The sequence below is a fragment of the Trypanosoma cruzi genome, genomic scaffold (assembly GCF_000209065.1).
Source record: "Trypanosoma cruzi strain CL Brener 1047053516537 genomic scaffold, whole genome shotgun sequence".
NCBI classification, from domain to species: domain Eukaryota; phylum Euglenozoa; class Kinetoplastea; order Trypanosomatida; family Trypanosomatidae; genus Trypanosoma; species Trypanosoma cruzi.
This window is the reverse complement of record NW_001849406.1, coordinates 73342-89536: the sequence shown is the minus strand read 5'-3', so window position 1 is coordinate 89536 and position 16195 is coordinate 73342. Positions and strand designations below refer to the sequence as shown.

General features: G+C 46.8%; 8 protein-coding genes across 8 annotated transcripts, besides 15 other annotated features; all 8 read right to left on the bottom strand.

Annotated features, from left to right (window-relative positions):
• Window positions 1–419: part of a sequence feature (areas not merged during assembly with more than two copies in the genome that could not be assigned to a particular haplotype) that runs on past the window's edge.
• Window positions 420–3915: a sequence feature (heterozygous, non-Esmeraldo-like haplotype).
• Window positions 1449–3932, bottom strand: Tc00.1047053506443.80 (synaptojanin (N-terminal domain), putative; the record flags this gene model as incomplete). The annotated part of the gene is made up of 1 exon (XM_810466.1): window positions 1449–3932. One exon carries the CDS (start codon window positions 3930–3932, stop codon window positions 1449–1451), a length of 2484 nt encoding a protein of 827 aa, XP_815559.1.
• Window positions 3916–4325: a sequence feature (areas merged during assembly that could not be assigned to a particular haplotype. This can correspond to areas where the two haplotypes were merged or to regions with more than two copies in the genome that were merged during assembly.).
• Window positions 3962–3996: a sequence feature (AT_rich).
• On the bottom strand, window positions 4217–5155 carry Tc00.1047053506443.70 (glutathione-S-transferase/glutaredoxin, putative; the record flags this gene model as incomplete). Its single annotated transcript, XM_810465.1, has 1 exon — window positions 4217–5155. The coding sequence occupies one exon, from the start codon at window positions 5153–5155 to the stop codon at window positions 4217–4219; it is 939 nt and encodes a 312-aa protein (XP_815558.1).
• Window positions 4326–4565: a sequence feature (haploid, non-Esmeraldo-like haplotype).
• Window positions 4566–16195: a sequence feature (heterozygous, non-Esmeraldo-like haplotype).
• Window positions 5297–5363: a sequence feature (T-rich).
• Window positions 5640–5662: a sequence feature (AT_rich).
• On the bottom strand, window positions 5697–8105 carry Tc00.1047053506443.60 (uncharacterized protein; the record flags this gene model as incomplete). The annotated part of the gene is made up of 1 exon (XM_810464.1): window positions 5697–8105. One exon carries the CDS (start codon window positions 8103–8105, stop codon window positions 5697–5699), a length of 2409 nt encoding a protein of 802 aa, XP_815557.1.
• Window positions 8295–8320: a microsatellite.
• On the bottom strand, window positions 8354–9793 carry Tc00.1047053506443.50 (hypothetical protein, conserved; the record flags this gene model as incomplete). The annotated part of the gene is made up of 1 exon (XM_810463.1): window positions 8354–9793. The coding sequence occupies one exon, from the start codon at window positions 9791–9793 to the stop codon at window positions 8354–8356; it is 1440 nt and encodes a 479-aa protein (XP_815556.1).
• On the bottom strand, window positions 10183–10926 carry Tc00.1047053506443.40 (hypothetical protein, conserved; the record flags this gene model as incomplete). The annotated part of the gene is made up of 1 exon (XM_810462.1): window positions 10183–10926. The coding sequence occupies one exon, from the start codon at window positions 10924–10926 to the stop codon at window positions 10183–10185; it is 744 nt and encodes a 247-aa protein (XP_815555.1).
• Window positions 10931–13009, bottom strand: Tc00.1047053506443.30 (hypothetical protein, conserved; the record flags this gene model as incomplete). The annotated part of the gene is made up of 1 exon (XM_810461.1): window positions 10931–13009. One exon carries the CDS (start codon window positions 13007–13009, stop codon window positions 10931–10933), a length of 2079 nt encoding a protein of 692 aa, XP_815554.1.
• Window positions 13070–13103: a sequence feature (T-rich).
• Window positions 13218–13242: a microsatellite.
• Window positions 13340–13362: a microsatellite.
• Window positions 13393–14259, bottom strand: Tc00.1047053506443.20 (hypothetical protein, conserved; the record flags this gene model as incomplete). The annotated part of the gene is made up of 1 exon (XM_810460.1): window positions 13393–14259. One exon carries the CDS (start codon window positions 14257–14259, stop codon window positions 13393–13395), a length of 867 nt encoding a protein of 288 aa, XP_815553.1.
• Window positions 14312–14347: a microsatellite.
• Tc00.1047053506443.10 (uncharacterized protein) lies at window positions 14506–15696 on the bottom strand (the record flags this gene model as incomplete). Its single annotated transcript, XM_810459.1, has 1 exon — window positions 14506–15696. One exon carries the CDS (start codon window positions 15694–15696, stop codon window positions 14506–14508), a length of 1191 nt encoding a protein of 396 aa, XP_815552.1.
• Window positions 15666–15685: a microsatellite.
• Window positions 16142–16187: a microsatellite.

Genomic DNA, 16195 nt, shown 5'->3' with positions numbered 1-16195 from the left:
CGTAATGAAAAGGCCACTCCAGCATGGACCTTTTTTTAAAGTCTTCATAGAAAACGGCCATGTACGAATTGAACTTGTCCAAACAAAACATTCCTCTGTGTCAAATCCATTTTCGTCATGAATCCTTCATGAAACCCCGCCGCACTGGTTAAACTTTCATCACTCGATCGGCCACGGCAAGCAAGAACGGAAACAGCCACATAAGGACAATCATCTGTTAAGGCATGCCTTTGGCGTTGTAGGCGGCTAATCACGCAGAAACAGTACCCATCCACAAGAAAACAGCATACACTGCGGCTCCTGCACTCTCTAATAAACGCCTCATGAAATAAAAATTTGTGTCACGATTTCAGAGCACTGAAGTAAAAAAAAAAAAAATGAATTGAAGGCAACAGTCGAGCACAAGTTCTACCGAGTCTTTCTCCGCAGGGAGAAAGGGCACCAAGCACACTGCGCTCGACATTCACTCACAATAACACACCAATAAATAAAGCAAGGGGAGTGTGGAAATGGATTTATTCCATTCAGCAGCCCCAGCGGATGATAAAATACAAAAGGGGCCCAACGTAACGATGGTTCCTATCATGGCACCACACAACGTCGTGCTTCCATTTCAGGATGGGAATTAAGGAGTTAGCTGCAAGTACAGAAACCGTCTTCTCCACCCAGCACAGGACGCTGAGAAACTAGCCAACAGACCCAGAAAGAACAACATGCAGCAAATCGCTCCCAATATTCCGGTAATCCCTTCTCACGCCGAGTTATCGTCGCGGCCGACAAGTCCAGTTTGCGCGGTCCGCCTTTGTGAATTCACAAGCGCCATCATGATGAACAACCCACAAACATACCAAGGCAATCCATACGTGATGTCCTCAAACACCCTTGCAAAACCTTCCAACACCTTCTGCCCCGTGATGCAGATCGTTTCTGGAAGTAAAACCATTCGTGGTAAAGAAGCGCATCCCTCTTCAAAGGCACATCGCCCATCACCCGCGATGCTTGCGCCTCCAACGCCCTCCGCCCATTCGCCGAGAAGAAGAAATGATCACGAGCAACAGTAGTAATAGTGTGCATCCCACACAGGTTAGCGTATCTATCATACACTTTCATACATTCAATGGCACTCTTGTCCGTTCATTCACTGCATCTTGAAAACAAACAAACCATGTAAAAAGTAAAATCTCTCAAACATTTAACAATAAATTCCCAAAGTTTCAAAAAAAAGAGCATCTCGGAAAAAAAAAAAAAGAGGCATCGCGTTTCAATGTAATACTGAAAGCAAGCAATGGAAAAAGTATGCGTTTGTTTTTATTTGTGCAGGAGAGAGTGTGGCAACCAAAAAAAAAAAATTATCAAAATAAAAGCAATACTTCAATGGCAATAACAAAAAGACAATTACATAAATGTTCTTATATGTATAAAACACGAAACATGTCTGTATCAGAGCTTTACTTATTGAGCCCTCTCACAAAATTCTTGAGGCCACTTCGCAAGGAATTTGCAGCCTTTTGAACGAGGCCTGAAGAATCCCCACCGGCTCCCTGAAAAGGGTAAGCGTATGGAAAAAGCGTCACGGCGCAGTTTTGCACCCTTAGTATTTCTCTCTCCCGAAGAAACCTTTGAACACTGGTTGCGTCAAAACGGTCATGGTCAAACTCAATGACGGCAATTCGTTCATTGTCCTGAATGACATTTCCTTCCTCCTCTGTCATGGGAGGCGGCTGCTCAAAAGTCACTTGACTCACTGCAGTTACAAATTCCTTGTGGGATGCAACCTCGTCCTCCGCCAGAGATATGCAAAAGCCCAATGCAAAACTTGAATGACGTGAAAGTTGATCAGACGGCAGTGTCAGTGAAAAAATCTCTTCCAATGCCCGTTGCACTGCCCCCGCCAAATCGGCAGTAGAGACAGATAGAGGAACACCCAACGCCACCAGTGCACAACTCCAATACTGGAGTGGTACAGGACGCGTAAGAAAGGCCTGGTTCATCGAAGGAAAGTGTATATCTTTGTTTCTCCCTAATAACAGCTCAAGGTTCCTAAATTTGCTTCGATCTTCAAACACATTTTCAAAACGTCGCTGGGTTGCTATCACCATGTTAGACGCCGTGGACCGTAAACCACAAATGTTTCGCAACAGATTGCTGTGCATTGCAGCGGAACTTGTATACAACTGTGCGACAATATCTCCATTGTACACATATAGTTCAGATAAGGCTCGGCCAACCGCTACAGGAGATAATGACGGATTACGGGCCTCAAACCAGCTTTTTACAAACGGTGGAGAAATTGTCTTCTTGTTTCCTCCCATGGAAAGGGAAGAAAGTCCGCTCTGACTGAGGTCCTCCTGTCCCTCTAGTGGGGGCAAAGGCCTTTGATCCACGAATTGACTAAATTCGATTCCAATCGAATTTAGCATCGATATGGACGCCTGAAAGCATGTGAAAAAGCATCCAAGGTTTGTCCTGTCTAATGAATCCGCGCAATTCACACGCAAGAAACGTCGTTGACAGTTCCTCCGCGTGATACGTCCATCCCGCCGCAACAGGCCCACTGTGGCAACAGCATCGTCCTTTTGTGGAGCCAAAAACTCAAAGGCCGATTCCCAAAAAATCTTGGTGGCCACATCAACGCCATAATCCTTGACTAGATTCAGCCAATCAATGTGCACAAGGTCAAGTTTGGCATCGTTAAAAAGTCGCCGTAGCAGGGCATCGGATTTCCTTACTGCATCCAAAAAGTATCGGGCCAAAACACCCTCGCCACTCTGAGGGTTCTGCCGAAGCAAACTCATACAACGTACCTCAGGAGCTAGAGCAGCAGGAGCATCCGAAGAAGCAGTCCCCGTGTCGTACTTTATAAGAGATACTAACTGACGAAAGAGAAATTCAAAATATACATCGCACCCTCGCACGACCTCTTCTTCGTTTTGGCTAAATATCATTGAGGGCTCCACCATGGTGCGATGAATTTGTGTCGACCAATGCACAGGGATTGTCCCTCGGAGTATTGTGTGGCGCGCAAAGGAGATAGAGTCATCCTCTCTATTCGGCCTCCACATAATATATTCATAAAAATGATCGTTTCCCGCGGCGTTATTTCCATTCAGACCCCGACCCAGGTACCGCGGCCCGGGGTTTAGATTGTTCTGACGACCCAAAAGCAGCATGTGAAGCACAGATCCATTTTTTAGTTGCACAACCTTTTCTTCCGCAAAGCCCCGAATAAGAACGGAGCAGCCTGCAGAAAGGCCATGAAGACAAAACGGTTGCCGCAGTTGCTCCGACCAGTCGCAGTGAAACGCGGGCGCCTCACCGGCAGAATTTGGTAAAAAGGGAAATGGGTAAATAAGGTCGCAGTCGTCAGAGTAAAAATACCCCCTCTCATACGAGTACTGCTGAAATTCTTTCAACCGGCTCCTATCAGTCGTCGAGAGACGTAGCGGTACTGACCCTGGGATAAATAGGGGAATCCATTCCGTCCCTAAAACACGATGAATGACGCCACCAAATGGCAAAAGGGCAATCAGCTCCACCCTTGTCGCAACCAAAAGGTAGATTGTGTCCAGAAGAATGCAACCAAACATAGCCGGGTACTCTGCAAGAGATTCAAAAGGACCGCAAAAATCGTACGCCTCTCTAAAACTTGAAAATTCACCCTTGCCAAAGCCTCGGCACCGCTCCATCTCCCCGTTGCCATTAACGACCAACGGTACCACGACCCAGCCGCCCTCCCATTTGTTCGTCCCATTTGCCACAATTTTCTTCATGCAAGGCGTTTCTGATGGAGAAGTGTCTTCAAAAAACATCAGTGGCTCTAATTCAATTGGAGCGGGTGGATCGACGGGCTTTGGAATAGACAAGAACAAAATCTGGTGGCCATTTTTTACGCACACTGCGCAGCGTTTGCGAGGAGTTTTGACGGCCTGCATAAAGACCTTCCGGTCGTGGCACCGCACTCATTTAAATAAATGATTTTAAGAAAATTTAAAAAATGCAGACAGAAGACACAAAATTCAAGACTGCGAGAGATGGGCTTGACAAGGGAGAAGGGTAACAAAAAAAAAAAAAAAAACGTAGTCTGTCCAATCAAAAAAAAAAAGAATTACACATATAAGAATTCATGAGGCGGAGTAGCTGCCATTCCCGTTACTCCTATTACATATAAACAGCCTCTCATGCTCACCGTTGCAGTTGCATAAGAGCCTGGAGTTTCCTACCCATGATGGCCCACGTGGCCAACCTCCTTGTCCATACTATCCAACCATGGTTTAATTGGCGTAGATTGAACAATTTCTTCATAGACGCGGTGTCCTCTAACAGATTGAAGAACGCCGTAAGTGTCCAAATCCGCAAGATCTGGTTTTGAGCCACCGTGAAACTTTTTCTTCCCACCCAAAAGGGCTTTTTCAATAAAGGTGTTTATCTCACCATGAAGTCTTCCTTTTACATCTTCCCCCTCGTGTAGATGACCGCTTTTAAGGAGTCGGGGCCTAGTGATGTATTGAGATACGAGGTACATCACAGGTGCACCCACTATCTTTAGGAACAACTTGTTCGCATACGGGATCGTGTCAATGTTATTTATGTAGGAATAACCGCACCACGCCCTGTAAAGAGAAGAGTTAAATTCCAGAGTCAAAAGGCGTACCATCGGTCCGCGGGCCCACTCACGCCACTTCACAACTTCCGGATCCTTCAGCTGCTTCTCCATACCCACATGCTTTGCAAGAGTACTGACGATAATTTCCGAGTCCACGACAAGTGGGCCATTGTATCCGTGTACATTGAACTGCAACTGTGGTACTTTTTTGTATGCAAATGAAGAAATCTCCTTTTTAAACATTGGCTCCACCTCAACACATTCGTGTGGAATTTTGGCGTAGTCCAGCAGGGCCTTCGCCGTCCCACAAAAGGGGCAAGTGGAATATCGATAGAGAAGAATCTGCGGGTGCTCCTTCGGATTCCTCAAGTGTGAAAGAGCCCAAGACAGTTCTTCCTGGTTTTGTGCCGCGTTGAACTCTTCAGCCGTGCAGCTGCGGTTTTCCTTCAGTCGTCGCTGATACGTAAAGTAGCCGCCGCCAATCGCCAGTGAGCCGATCAGACCTGTCGCCCCAAGCAACTTTCGGCCAATTGATCCCTTACCCAAAACCATGTGAAATTTTTCGACTGAAATGCGGATAAAATAAGAGAAAAAAAAAAAAAACGTTCAATGAGGCGGAAATGAGGCCCCGCATGGAAGACGCACAGTGCCGTGAGAAAATCAACCCCGTTAGTTTATAAACAACGCAATGGGAAAAAAAAAAATCACGATAAAGGGCGCAAAAGCCAAAAATAAAAATAAAAAATAATAATAATAAAAAGACATCGAATGCACAAAAATCCCACCCAACATCCAACTGTTTTGCCTGCGAATGGGCAGCCTCTCTGGGCCTCCTCTAACTCTCCAGACCCACCGCGCCGCGGGGTTGATGTGATTGCCAAAATGAAAAAACCTGCTATTTGCCCAACACCCCACATCAAGCCCGATCCATAATACACCAGAGCAAATCAAAAATAAAAAAGTAGCGTTGAAATACTCCAGTTGGAGAGTAGAGAATCGGCAAGACCTCGTCCTTGACCAAATCCATTCGAAAAGCTTATTAAAAAAAAAAAAAAAAAAGAAACGAGAGGGGACCAAACTGGCTGAAAAAAAATCAGGCGGCGTTTTCTGCGACTTGCTCACCGTCGCAACCCGCTGCCAATTCCAGCAGGCGTAAAGCCACCAACTCCTCAATTTCTTCATTTCTACCATACCTTTGGCGGTACTCGTTAACCTCCAGCAGGAGTGATTCTACATCCTCAATGGTGTAGGGAATATGCTGAAATAAAGAAGAAACACGCAGAATACTGCTCTCCAATGACTGTACGCGATTCTTTAAGACACGAATTTCATCATCTCTTGCAGCAACCTGATCATCCCTCTCCATCCATTTTCTTGTCGAAGAGCTCAGGTGCCCTAAACGGATATCAATATCCTCCAGCACGTTCAACAAAAACGTTATTGGTGACTCATGCTTCATTGTCTGTATAATGTCCATCATTGCATCGTATGCACTGCTGGCTGCAATACCCTCTTCATGTCGTATTGAAATCATACTCTTAACAAACTCCAATTGCCTCTTCAGCCCAATAATCTCTGTATCCCGAATGGAAAGCGTTGAAGCCAGATGCCTATTCTCTTCCAATTTCTCCATCCCCTGCCGCAATAGATGCAGCTCCTCCTTCGTTTCTGCCAGCAACAAAGATGCCCTTCTTTCATTTTCTTCGGCTTCAAGCTGGTGCCTTTTCAATAACTCGGTACATTCGTCTTTTTCCCAAATTGCCTTTTTGAGCTCCTCCTGGAGGTAGCTGAGTGCCTCAAACATTTTTTCGGTCTCTCGTTCCAAGAGAGACTTTTCTTTCGTGAGGGTGGCAAACTTGCCCCGCTCCACGTGAAGAGTCCTCTCCATTTCCCCCAGCGCATCGGTGATGTTCGCAATTCCCCGTTGTGCCGTCACTGCCTCCTCGCTCGCCTCCAATGCACAATGCAACTCTTTTTCAAGTTCAATAACGCGAGTACGATAAGGATCACTGTTGCTCTGAGAATCGTGCGTCGGAAAATCGTTATTGTGACTGTCAGTTGTGTCCAACTTGTGCAGCTGTGCCTCCAAATGAAGCACGCGGCTACGAAGCTGCGACTCCCTCGCCTGGGAAGTGGCATTTAAAGCCAACAAGTCTAACAACTGCGAATCAACCCTCGAGTCGGGCCCAACTTCTTTTAGGCGATCAACAGCCAGGCGAAGATCAGACAACAGCAGTCGGTTTCGCTCCTTCTCAACCATGTACTTCTCCCGCCAATATTCCACCTGTTTTCTCAGAGTGTTTCCCCCCACCATATCGCGTGGTCTGTCATCCTCCGACCGAAGGGCAGTCATTTGTTCACCAAAGCATTTGTCAAGCGCAGAAATCGTTGCAGCCATGCTCGCTCGATCCCTATTCGGGCTCGATACAATATCCACCACCGTTTTACGATATGTATCCATCATTTCTAGCAGACAGGCGTACTTTTTGCAAATTTGTGCGTTCTCGCTCCTAATCACAGTGCACGCTGCCATTTCAGAGGCAGCTGCCTGCATTCTGTCATCGTCAAATTCCTGATCTGCCCATGAGAGAAGAATGTTTCCGCCAAGCACCCAAATGGTGGCAACACGGGCGACGCCGGTCAAAAAAAGAACAGGGGAACTGGTACCACGCCCTATTCCCATCGCAGAGTCAACCTTGAAAAGCCTCACGGGCACACAATTGCAGGAATCCCAGATAGTTACTAAAAATTCCGCATCAAAAGACGCCACACGCGTTAAAGAAATTGACACAAGCTGTTGCACCTTTGCACACGGAATCAATCGCTCCTTTTTGAGAGATAACATCTGGGTAAATTTCTCCTCTACATGAAATACAGTAATCCATTGATTTCCTCCCACCCAGCAGGTGTCGGCATATGCCGCGTTGTGCTGTGAGCACACCAACACAGCCGAATTCGCAGACTCTAAAAAATGCACGCACATGGGATGAGAGATCTCCTCTCCCCAAAGTGCGATTCGATCCTCCTGAACAGTTAACAATGAAGTTCCAAAGCGGGTGGGAAAAACCGCAAGAACATCGGCACCCTCACACGGAAACACGCGCTGCACCGCCATCCGTTCCAAATCCCATGTTTGGAATGCCCCTTTTTGACTTGTCGCAAAAAAAGAAGGGTCATTCTCAAAGGTATGTAAACTATCTATCCGCCCCACGTCCGCATTAAGTACTCCGATCAACACACCACTTAATTCGTAGAGGATAATGTTACCAGTTCTTGTGAGAAGCCATAATTTATTCGCGGCGAGTCGGATCGTTTCACACCCCTCGGGTAAACTCACCGAGTCCAGCAATTCGCCATCACGGGAATCAAGCGCGTCAAAGTACGTTCCGCAGGATCGAAGTGCCCAAACAGTGCCCCTAAAGCAAGTCACGCTACAGTACGACTCCCCTTTACTCAGAAAACCCTCCGTTCCATCGGCAAGAAGGACCTTTGACGGTGGCATGACAAAAAATCAACCTTCCCAAGACACACACACACACACACAAAAAAAAAAAAAAAAAGGTACCCCGTTCTACGTCTTTTTATTGCCTTAAAAAAAAAAAATGCCAAAAATATTTTTTAAAAAAGGCAATTCGTTGGTGGCGATAAATCACTTTAGTGGTTGGGGAAAACACATCCAACAAGCACAAAAAATAATAATAATAGTAATAATAATAAATACATTATACTTCACTCAACAAAACCCTTGCCTCACGAAGCATAGCGTGTGGAAGGCATGCCATCCGCCCATGACTTGACGTGTTTTGGCCAGTGTTCGTCGTCTGTGTGATTCAAGCCGTTGGAGTAAAGTCGTGGTTCTTTTCGCACCTCCTTTGATAGTGCAATCTCTCCAAGTGACTCATACGGACGCATCCGGCGTTTGGCACGGTTTTCCATTTTACGATACTTGCGTCCATATTCATCCTGGTCACCATGCACAATAGCGTTCACACGATTGGCGTAGACCTTACGCGAAAGTCGTTTAAAGGGTTTTTCCGGTGTATCCAGCGCACGGAGCATATGCATAATGCTGCCGTTGTTGTTTCCCTTCTTGAGTACCTTCTTTTCTTCCGCACTCAGCAGGAATGTGCGCTCCGCTTCCTCTTGACTGCGCCGCACACGAGCGCGCGCCAACTCCTCTGGGTCCAATGGCCAATGACCCTTTGTGTCCAAACCATTTTCCACGTGTTGGGCAATGAAAGCAATGCGCTGACTGTAGTCCACCACAGTGGAGGGCCACAACTCAAATGCATCCGGCTTTCTTAGTGCAAGTCGCCGAAGCATCGATGCCCGTTTTTGCCGCTTTCTTTGCAACCAATGAAATCGACGCTTGCCCTGTCGAGCATCCCTTAACTCTGCCAGTGTTAGCATCTCCTCCTTTGCCGCCTTGTATTCCCTCGCCTTCTTTTGTCTCTCCCACTCTTGGCGTCGCCTATCCAACGGCATGCGGCCAAGTGTCACACGAAGAGTCTCATCTTCCTCAGTGAGCCCCAATGAACCGTACTTCACGCGATCACGTATGCTGTACGGCAGTGCATTCACCCACCCCGGAAAATATGTGTCATCGTCCAGCATATACGCGTCTAGACGCATAGAAGGATATACACCGTATTCCTCCACAAGACGCGTCTGGTGTCGTTCAATGGCCTCCGACTCGTCATCTGCATGTCGCAGTCGTGTGAACAAACGATGAAACTCCTTTGCTGTTGGGGGTTGACCAAATTTATCCATCATGTGGTCACGACGGTCCACTTCCCGCTCCATTAAACGTCGCAGTGCCGTCGTGTATTTGCTGCCGGGATCAGAGGATAACAGTCCATCCTCATCAATCACACGTGCAGCAGCAATTTCCTCCCTGTGCAACGGATGCATGGAACCATCCGACAATTCTCTTTCCATCTGCGAGTCAACACCCAATGCGTTCATTCCTTCTTTCTGCTTCTCCTCTTTGAGAAGTCGTTCCGTCTTGCGGGAGACTTTGTCCATGGCTACGATGCTTTTCTTGTTGCGATACACCGTCGGATCCGTGAATTGGTCGCCCCGTTCCCTGTCACTCAGCAGACCCTTGTTCAGATTGATGCCCCCAGCGGCCGAGCGACGTCCAAAGGGGAGGCGCTGAAAAGAAGAGCAGCACAATGAGCACCTTTTCATTTCTGCCTCCGAAGGCCTGCAACACGCATACGGCCAAGACGCAGAAGTGGCAAACACACACAAAAAAAAAAAAGAATGAAGAAAAAAAAAGCATTGGAGGACATTCGCAACTCAGTAATTTCTCTTCTTGTGTGTTCCACGGACAAACAGTTACAAACCCATACACACGCACATAATTCCATACAACATGTAAAACGAAGTAAGATCTAAACAAAGCGTTATAGCAATTCCCCCATTGCGTACCCATCACAGCTTTCCAATGAGAACAAAAAATATATATATAAACGTATTAATACATGTGTATGTAACCCATCTCTCCATCTTCTTTTTATTCTCCTTTGGGTTTATGTGACAAAGTGCGGTTGCAAGTTTGACCTCGATCGTGGTTGCTAACTATCCAATGCCTTGACTCTCTTGTAGGCCCAGCTGCGGTAGCAGTTGTACCCGTTTACGGAAGCCAGACACATGTTAACGAGAGCCAATGAACGACTCCCAGAGTTCTGCGGCTGAATAAGAAGCGCATACACAAACCATACAAGACCCGTGATGCTGAGAGCGGCACTGGAATTAAAATCCACCTTCTCCACCGGTACGCTTCCAGAAAAAATGCCGTAAAGTGGAACAATACTGAGCGACCACTTGAAAAGAGGCGCTGCGTTGTAAACGGAGTTCAAGTAAGCCACCACATAATACTTCTCGTACGGCTTCAAACACTCAAACACCCTCGGTCTACCAACATATCGGTGTAATATTTTAGGAAAAGCCTTCGGAATGACCTGCTGTGTAGCGTTAGCAGCAGACATGTTTCTTTTCCCCAAATTTTTCCCTTCCCCACTGTTTTTTTTTTTTTTCTTCGTCAAGCTAACTAGTAAGTCCAAAAAGAAAAAAGAAAAAACATTGTGTAAAAAAAAGGCGGAAAGACGAGTCTGCGCGGATTTGTAAAGGAAAAGAAAACAAAAAAGTTTAAGCAACGGTGACAAAATAAAACCCCCCCCCCCCCAAAAAAAAAAAAAAAAACATGGGAACAGCAATAAATATGGCGCATGAAGAAGTCCAGCAAAAGTAATGCGACACGAAAGGGGAGAACACACACGTATGTTGCGATATCCACCAGTGGTAGATTCCATGTTCATTAATTCATGGCAAGCCTGTATCTCCCAACCGCTGAAGGAGAAGTCTTCGCTCAAAATCCGAGATACACCGCTGTGCCTCCCTGCTCAGCTCCAGCAGCTGACTCCAGTCAATAGGACTCTCCTTCTTACTCACCCCACGTGCCTGCGACTCGCGCTCAAGTGTAACAAGACTTGGAATTAACTTTAGTCGGCGATAAAGCAAAGAATGCTGCGGAGACCCCTGCGGTAATATGAGTTGCATAGAGAACAGGGTCTGTACAAGCGGCAAACACCTCGAAGGTTCCATTAATGACATCCGCATGTAGGCAAATATGGGCGACTCTATTAGACGTACAAGTCGTTCCAGCTGCAGAAGTGTCGCCGCAGACATCTCCAGACTGCCCATAAATTGAATCAGCTGGAAAGCGTGTTCATAGGCACGCGAAAGCAAACAAAGTGAAAGGGCTGCTACAGTGTTGTACCGCCAACATTGATACATACCAACAAATGTTGTGCGAGCCCGTTCATCATCCACGCCGCGATTCAATATTTCACGAAGAGGGAGAAACTCCCTTGATGTCAGCACCAACGTACTCAGCGTGATGACAACTTTCTCCAAAAAACGCTTGTCCTCATGGACAGAAAGCACCGAAGAAATTTTTAGACACAACTTCTCACACTGGCTCAAGTCCTCACCCTGGTACCGCAACTGGAGCTGCTTGATAATTGTGGGTGCCTTTGGTAACAGAACGTCAGCCTTTGCGTGAAACAGATCCACAAGTCGCGAAACAAAGTAGTCAAAATTTGTTTCCCCCGAGATAAGACACAGCGTCTCGATACACTTGTGAACGACGTGAGCAGACTGGTCGCACAGCAAAATAAGAACGGTTTCAAACGTTTCGCTAAAGCCGCGTTCCACAACGGCTGCGTCTGTGTGCAAAATGAGCGCTATCCATTCTAAAGCAGCCACACGAGATTCTTCATTGCCTCGACCAGTAAGTTGAGAAGCCACACTTTTCAGCACGGCGTCGTGAGGGACATTTTTCACGCCATCCTGTTTCAACGCAACGAGCTGCATAAGTCTGTGGTTGACATTTTGGGCCGCCAAACGAGTCTCGAGATCTTTGGATCCCAACTGCAACAAAAAAGCCATAATGACCCTGCCTATAAGATGAACCAACTCATCCGTGGCAATATTCAACAGTTCGAGCATCCACTCCAATGCGTTTTTCCTTGTCACAGCTACCTCGGCTCCCTCTACGCATTCAGCGGCTATCAAGAGCAGACTGTCCAGTTGGACGCTCATGTGCCGATAAAAGGCATCCTTGGTGTCGCGAAGGCACTTTTGGAGAAGTCGTGCCACCTCCCCTCCACCGCACCTGCCGGAAATCATCAAAAGAGGCTTTAGAAATCTCCACAAGAGGAGGATAAGCTCATCACCGGGAAGGTCAAGCACATGACCAATCCATTCCACGCACCAATTCACAACCAATAAATCAAATGTCTTTTCATTGTTTGTTGTGTTGCTGTATGGTTCCAGTAACTCTGTGATGAAATTGACAAATTGTTCGGTCTGGAACTTGAAGGACTCGTTGCCAGTGATGAGCTCCCGAAGTGACAGGGAAACCTCCCCCGCCAACAGTGCCACGCGTCCATCATGGTCGTTGATGCAGGAAGCGAGGCCCCAAAACACCTGCATGAAGCACACGTCCAACAACTGGATCCGAAGTTGACGAACGAGCGCGTGTGCTGCCTCCAATGCCGCCAGTCGCACCGTCGCATCAACATCCGTAAAGCTTTCAAAAATAATGGAGGAAAGCAAAGACACCACCTCGGAAGGATGAGTTCGCGACGGCAAAGATCCCACAATGGCCCGCACAGCGCCAAGGCCTCCTCTTCGATGCATTGGAGAATTGACGGAGAGAAGGCTCGCCTCCGCCTCACGTAGCTCCCGCGTGACAATGTCATATGCCTCCACCAAAGGATATTTTACAAAAATGACGGCAGTCTTTGACGCCACATCCCTCGCCCCCTTCTGTCGTGACTCCACCTTTGAATCCACCAGAAGTTTCAGTGTCTGTGGTGAAATGAGAGTGTCCGACATTTAATCCCCGAGGAATGACAAAAATTAACTCCCTTATCACACCACTCTGAAAAGTAGACCAGGAAAAAAAAAGCAGAAAAAAGAAAAGAAAAAAGGCCCCGCATCCTCTCCTCACCAAGTTTTCCCAATAAAACAATTCCATGCATTCCACAAAAATATGTGTGGACATAATGTTGACGGATATGAGACAATACGACTCAAAAACAGGATATATATATATATATATATATATAGGTATGGGTAGGTAAACATATATCCAAAAAAAAGAAAGAGTCAAAGGCGGGGTAAAAAGTAAATTTCTTCAAAATATATTTCCTCACAGTATCAATAAACAATAATAATAATAATAATAAAAGGAATTCAGATAAAGAAATGTCATATCGCTACATATTTTTTGCAGAAGGCCTTGAATGTGTTGAGGAGCCAAAGGTTCGATGCAGTCGACCTCTATGTATGCTACTTATAACGGTCTCCACAAATGCGTCAACCGCCACTGAATCCAGCGACGGGGTGGGAACTCCACCACTGCAGCAGGATGCGTCCTCGATAAGATTCCAGAGATTCTTCTCTGTTGGCTCGATCACATCATCCGACGCACGAGAGCTGTACTCACTCAGAATGTGTCCCATCACCTTCAGCATCACCTCCAGCGTGACGGACAATTTCCTCCGCTTCTGGGCCTCATCCAACCCGTCACGCTCGTCACGCGGTTGCGTGAGCAAGTCCTCTGCTGGCTGTAGCGCCGAACAACCGTTTTGCCCGTGTGCTCCGCACTGCTTCTTCCCAGCGGAGAGCGACTCCCTCACCCGAAATTGAGCATGCTGCAGCGGGCCCTTCTTCGTTTGGGAGGCATCGACGTTCAGTGGGGTACTGACGCAACGCGTACCGCTATTGCGCGAATTCCTCGAAGGCGCCACGGCAGCAGGCCCCAGAGGCGGCAAAACACTAAGTGGGTGCACAAGCAGATGGACAAAGTTTCCGAGCACCGCGGCCGGTTTGCCATCCACAGGAACAAAACAATTCTCCTCCGCACTAAACGCAAACAAGTGCGAGTCCGGCAAGACACTTCGAAGCGACACTTTCTCCGAACAAGAGGTTGTCGGGTCCACCAACTGTCGCCCAATCTGCCGCAACATGTCTTCGGCTGAAAGGGGATTTCGCACCTTCAGCTGCAACCTCTGTGGAGCTTTGTCTTGAATAGAGACGTGCACCAAAAACTCCCTGGTAAAGGAATCATCGCCAAGCAACATCGCTGAACTAACTCCTCCCACGAAATGCGTACAAGGAAAGGAAAAGCAACGCAAATACAAAAATAAATAAATAAATAAAAATAAACAACAGACCCAGAAAACATTACCCTTCTTCTCACTTTCCTCTCGTCCTTTAGCAAACTCAACAAAGCTCCGTATATCCAATTGAGCGACCCAGGCATATTTCCACCCATAATGTAGCCTCAATATTCGTATAAGATTATCGCCTCAATCAAAAAGACTCCATCACATGTTAGCCAGTAGATATCCAAGACGGGATAACGTCTTCAGCAAAATAGGAGAAATGGATGGCCTTGATAATGGTCCGTCAAGAGAAATAGGCATTAACTCTGTCCTCCCTTCAGTACCCTCTCCAGTTCCCTTGTTTTTAGCAAAAGCAATGTTGGGTAACGGTGCAGTATTTAGCGCACTTGGATCGCACCGATAACGTTTCCATGGCTCATCGCCAGTCATCCGCTGAACAAAAATATCATGCATTGTGTTTAATACAATAAGTTGCTGGTTATACACCACAGAAACCAGGTATTCCAAGGGCCAATTCTGCAAAAAAAATGCCATTGGACTAGTTTCGAAGGTAATCAAGGAAACCTCAAACGCGTCTCGTTTTTGTACAAGGTCAAGACGAGATTCATCCACGGAAATCCCACCAATTACACACAAATTGTTGCCACAAACATGGGACTGGTGCAACGCACGACCTAAAACGCGTGTGGGAGCTTGATAGTATTCCATGCTCTTGCAGTTGAGAAATCCAATGTAGTTATTCATGGCAACGGTAGGCATTTCTTCCCCATCGTCATCCATTTCCAGCGTTGTTTCAAAACCACCATATATGACAATGGCAGAGCTATTTATCATGTGTACACTGTGTCCCCATAGGGCTGGGAACACTGCCTGAGAAAAGACACGCCAAATTCCTGTCGAAGTATCTAAAACGTGTATCGCATAAAATCCACTCGCCAACGTTTCCCGCACCTCATACGATGTGACTTCGCCCAACAAAGGTTTCCCACCAAAAACAATAAGGCTATTTCCCACTGCATTCATGGTGTGGTGCGCGCGGTTTCGTGGTTTCCAGTCGCATGCCATTGTTCCCCAATCTAAATCCTGCAAATCAATAAAAAACACCTCCAACAAGTCGTGCTCAAGCGCAGTTGTCTTTGCAGATGATGTATCGATACTTGGCGACTCTCCACCGGACACATAGAACCGCGATCCACTCAACGCAGTTGCATGAAACCGCGTTGGAGGAGGAAACACGCCTGAGCAAACCTCCTCATGCCAGCAAAAAGACGACAGATTCAGCCACCAGAGTCGGTCTGTAAATAGGCCGCTAAAAAGCAGCAGATTGTCATGGTATACATGAGCATTGAGACTGTTGGCAGTCATCATCATCATCATCATCGTATCGTGCATTTTCCCATTTCCTTCTCCTTCTACGCAAAATAGGACCAAAAAAAAACACAAAGAAAAGTCACATTAAAACAAACATATGAAAAGAAAGGGCAAGTCACCTTTAGTCCACACTCTTCTTCCTCGTGTAGCCACCGGGGTGTGCACCACCACACGAACCCCCCTCATTTTACTCCCCACTTCCGGGCACGCAAGCCGCCTCATACCACATTTCATCGACCCGTAAAATTGCGTTTTCGGAAGATCAGAAGTACAGCCGCTTTCCCACATTTTTTTTTAATCTCTCAAATAAACATCTTCTTTTTCACTCACTTCCTCATTCAAAGTATTTTTTAGGAATGTTTTTCCGTGCGTATGGCGCCTGCCTCTGTCGGCCCGACCGTGTGGGCTCGCTGTTTCCCCGTTTCTTCCCCCTCCGGTCCCAATTCACCCCCAGCAGGCACCAACGAAAAAAAAAAAAAAAAGAAAAAGAAAAAAAAAAAACAAAGAGAAAAGCAGTAAA